Source organism: Penaeus chinensis, chromosome 6, assembly GCF_019202785.1.
Source record: "Penaeus chinensis breed Huanghai No. 1 chromosome 6, ASM1920278v2, whole genome shotgun sequence".
NCBI classification, from domain to species: domain Eukaryota; kingdom Metazoa; phylum Arthropoda; class Malacostraca; order Decapoda; family Penaeidae; genus Penaeus; species Penaeus chinensis.
This window is the reverse complement of record NC_061824.1, coordinates 28,724,827-28,728,124: the sequence shown is the minus strand read 5'-3', so window position 1 is coordinate 28,728,124 and position 3,298 is coordinate 28,724,827. Positions and strand designations below refer to the sequence as shown.

At 38.1% G+C, this 3,298-nt stretch overlaps 1 protein-coding gene across 1 annotated transcript in view; it reads left to right on the top strand.

The window, feature by feature from the left end:
- Nucleotides 1-2,497, top strand: part of LOC125026325 (dehydrogenase/reductase SDR family member 12-like) — a 23,915-nt gene extending 21,418 nt beyond the window's left edge. The window contains exon 9 of the mRNA XM_047614684.1: nucleotides 307-2,497. Within this exon, the coding sequence (XP_047470640.1) occupies nucleotides 307-1,289 (983 nt within the window). The 3' untranslated portion in view covers nucleotides 1,290-2,497. The remainder of the gene's footprint in view (nucleotides 1-306) is intronic.
- The last annotated feature ends 801 nt before the right edge of the window (nucleotides 2,498-3,298 follow it).

Below are 3,298 nucleotides of genomic sequence, written 5' to 3'. Positions count from 1 at the left end.
GAAGAAATCAAGGAAAATAAATAAATACAAATAGAAATTGTAAAAGTACCAATGTCTGAACATCCTGCAGAAAAAATCTCGTTTGATTTCCATAGTCTTCCACCTAATGGGTATTTCGGTCTTTGAGTACACTTAAAATAATTATCTTGCACTCACAGCTTAGCCACGTACTAGCGATATTATTTTTATATGGCCCATTGTGTAAATTATTATACTTTGTGTTTAATAGTCGTTCTTTTAAAAGCTAAGACTTAAATTTTACCATACTTAATCGTAACATGTGATAATGTTTAATTCACCTTCCAGACCGCGAGCCCGTGCCTGTGCATCTCCCTCTGGCATGGACCAAGTCTTCCATTGAGGATGAGAACCTCTTCATGATCAAAGTGGAGGAACTCTTCCAGAAAATCTCGACTCCAAAAACTGAGGAAACCGCGGGGAGTCAAGCGACCGTCGCGCCTGTTCAGGAATCGGCGACTCCAGCTGAAGCAAAACCTGAAGAGCCAGTTGAAGAACCCAAGGCGGAAGCACCGAAACCCGAAGAATCAGTTGAGGAGCCCAAGGCAGCACCACCAGAAGCTGAAGAACCGCTAGAAGAACCCAAAACAGAAGCCCCAAAACCTGAAGAACTTAAGACCGAAGCGCCAAAACCTGAAGAACAAGTTGAAGAACCAGCAGCCCTTAAAACCGAAGAACCTCAGAGTGCGCCAGAGCCTAAACCCGTAGAGCCAGTTGAGGAGCCCAAGACGGAAGCACCCAAACCCGAAGAACCAGTTGAGGAGCCCAACAGTCCAGCAGCACTCATAACTGAAGAACCCCAGATTGCGCCAGAACCGCAGAAACAGGAAAAGGAAGAACTTGTAAAGTCCGAGGAAACAGTAGGTTCAGATGTTCCGGAAGAAGCAGAAAGACCAGCTGTGACAACACTCCCAGCCATGGTGACATGTGAAGGTCCAGTTGCATCAACCACCGTGACTGAGGACACCGTCGCATCGACAGATGAATTGCTATCTAATTTGACCGATAAATGTACGCTTGAAGATGTACCACCGGCTGCGGTAGAGGAAGCCCCAGTAGAGCAAAGTCCATCAGCTGAAGTGGAAGAAACCCCAGGAGCTGCGGTGGAGAAAACGGCATCTCCTCAAGTGGAAGAAACCCCAGGAGCTGCCGTAGAGAAAACGCCATCTGCTGAAATGGAAGAAATCTCGGGAGCTTCAGCAGATACGAAACCAGCAGCTGAAGCAGAGAAAACAGCAGAAATTACAGATCATCAGCCATCATTGCAATAGAGCCACGGTACACCTATGGAATTTGTAACCGAAACACAGTCTTAACCTTAGGTTCTGATAGGCATGATACAATTACAAATATGATGGATGTTAAAGTAAAATCCACTATAATGGTACCAATTGTTTAACTTAGTTATAATGCTTGAATATCAGTCTAGATCGTGCCATACAAATATCCTTTAAACTAATAAATTACTGGTGACTTAATGAAGCATTTGTATCTTATAATATAACTGAAATATACTGTAGTTAAATATTCTTAATTAGAACACAAAACTAGACTGTAAACTGTCATGCCCATTTATACCTTAGTAAATAAGGATAGTTCTCAGGGGAAGTGTAAAACCAGTCAGTCTGCCAGCTTTAGTATATTCCTATCACAATTGGATAGATAGCATATCAGTCTATTTTGAATTGGCCTTAACCTTGGAAAAAAATATTGCTGTAGATGATTGCATTAAATAGTTTTTGTTTTCCTCTAAAGTTATTACTTCCCAAATTATGACCACGCTTCGCCAATTTTATAATTGTCTTGATGCCAAAGTGTCTTTATTGCAGGTGATTGCAATGTAGTTAGAAGTAGGTAATAAAGAAGTGCCTGTCCGTATTGCAAAAACTGCTATAGATGAAGTTTTAGAGCATTTGGATAGCATAACCGTCAGTGTGTGTGTGTGTATATCTTCTCTCTATATAAACGTATGTAAACCCTGCTATAGTCAAGATTTTAAGTTTATTTAGCCATTTCTTCATTTATGTAGTCGTTACTTTATTTTTAGAAAACTGTCTGTGATTGTGGGTTGTGCTTTTATTATTATTATTATATTTTGTTTCCGTATTTGTCTTACAAAATACTTGAGAAAGATGTAGAAAACCGCTCTTGATTTCTGTCATGAAAATAGATCTTACACTTGGGCCCAGATAGCTGTTCAGTGTTTTGGAGCGTATGTGAATACCCACAAAGTCTAAGCACAACGCTGCATAGATATACACAGGAAGGGTATACGAGTATGCGCAAACGTGTATTTAACCTGATAGATTTGGCAACAACTTTCTGGCTTCTGTGTGTACCAAAGTTAAAACTCTTTGTTCTTCTTATGCCAGGTGTTGTGCCTTTTATTATGTATATTTCTTTTTTTGCATTTACTACCTATTGCATTGTATTTCATTGTGTATGTTCTGATGTAACTGTTAATAAAGATATAATTGCAGTTTTGATTTAATTTCCGCCATCTCATCATTTTCTTTCATATAACGAATATGTAACTAGTAATTCTTATAGTAATGATAATGATAAGAGTAGTCATATTAATCCTAATAATAAATCTTTTGAAACTAGCGCAAATATCACATTGCATTTTTTGCACTGACGAGCTGCATATATATGTGCGCAATAAGTTTGTGTATATTCAAATTTTACGTGTCAATTAAAAAGTAACTTTTTTATTTACGTAGTCATTGAAACCATTGATCATTGTCATTTATCTGTTTTTATATATCGTCCATTGATTCACTTTTCCTAATGTTTTAGTCTATTATACTAAAATATTTTGCACATTATTTAACGATTCCGTTCCATTTCCTTATATTAAAATTAGTCATTAAAACACCAGAAATGTTTTTTTTTTTTTTATGGTGAGCAAAACACAAAAAGAGGATCAACCCGAATGCTTTTGAACGACTCAAAAAAAAAAAAAAATTATACATACACACACACAAACACACACACACACACACACACACACATATATATCATCATTATCATTCATCATCATCATCCCCAGCCTGAATCAATACACTGCAGGACATAGGCCTCTCCCAATTTTTTCCAACTTTGTCTGTCTTACGTTTTTTGTTTCAAGATTTGGCCCCCAAATTTGGTTATTTCGTCACGCCATCTTGTCACTGGTCTGGCCCTTGGCCTCTTTATGTCATATATAGCCAGTCTGTTACTTTCTTTGTTCATCTGCCGTCCTGTCTCCGACATATATGACCTGCCCATTGCCATGTTT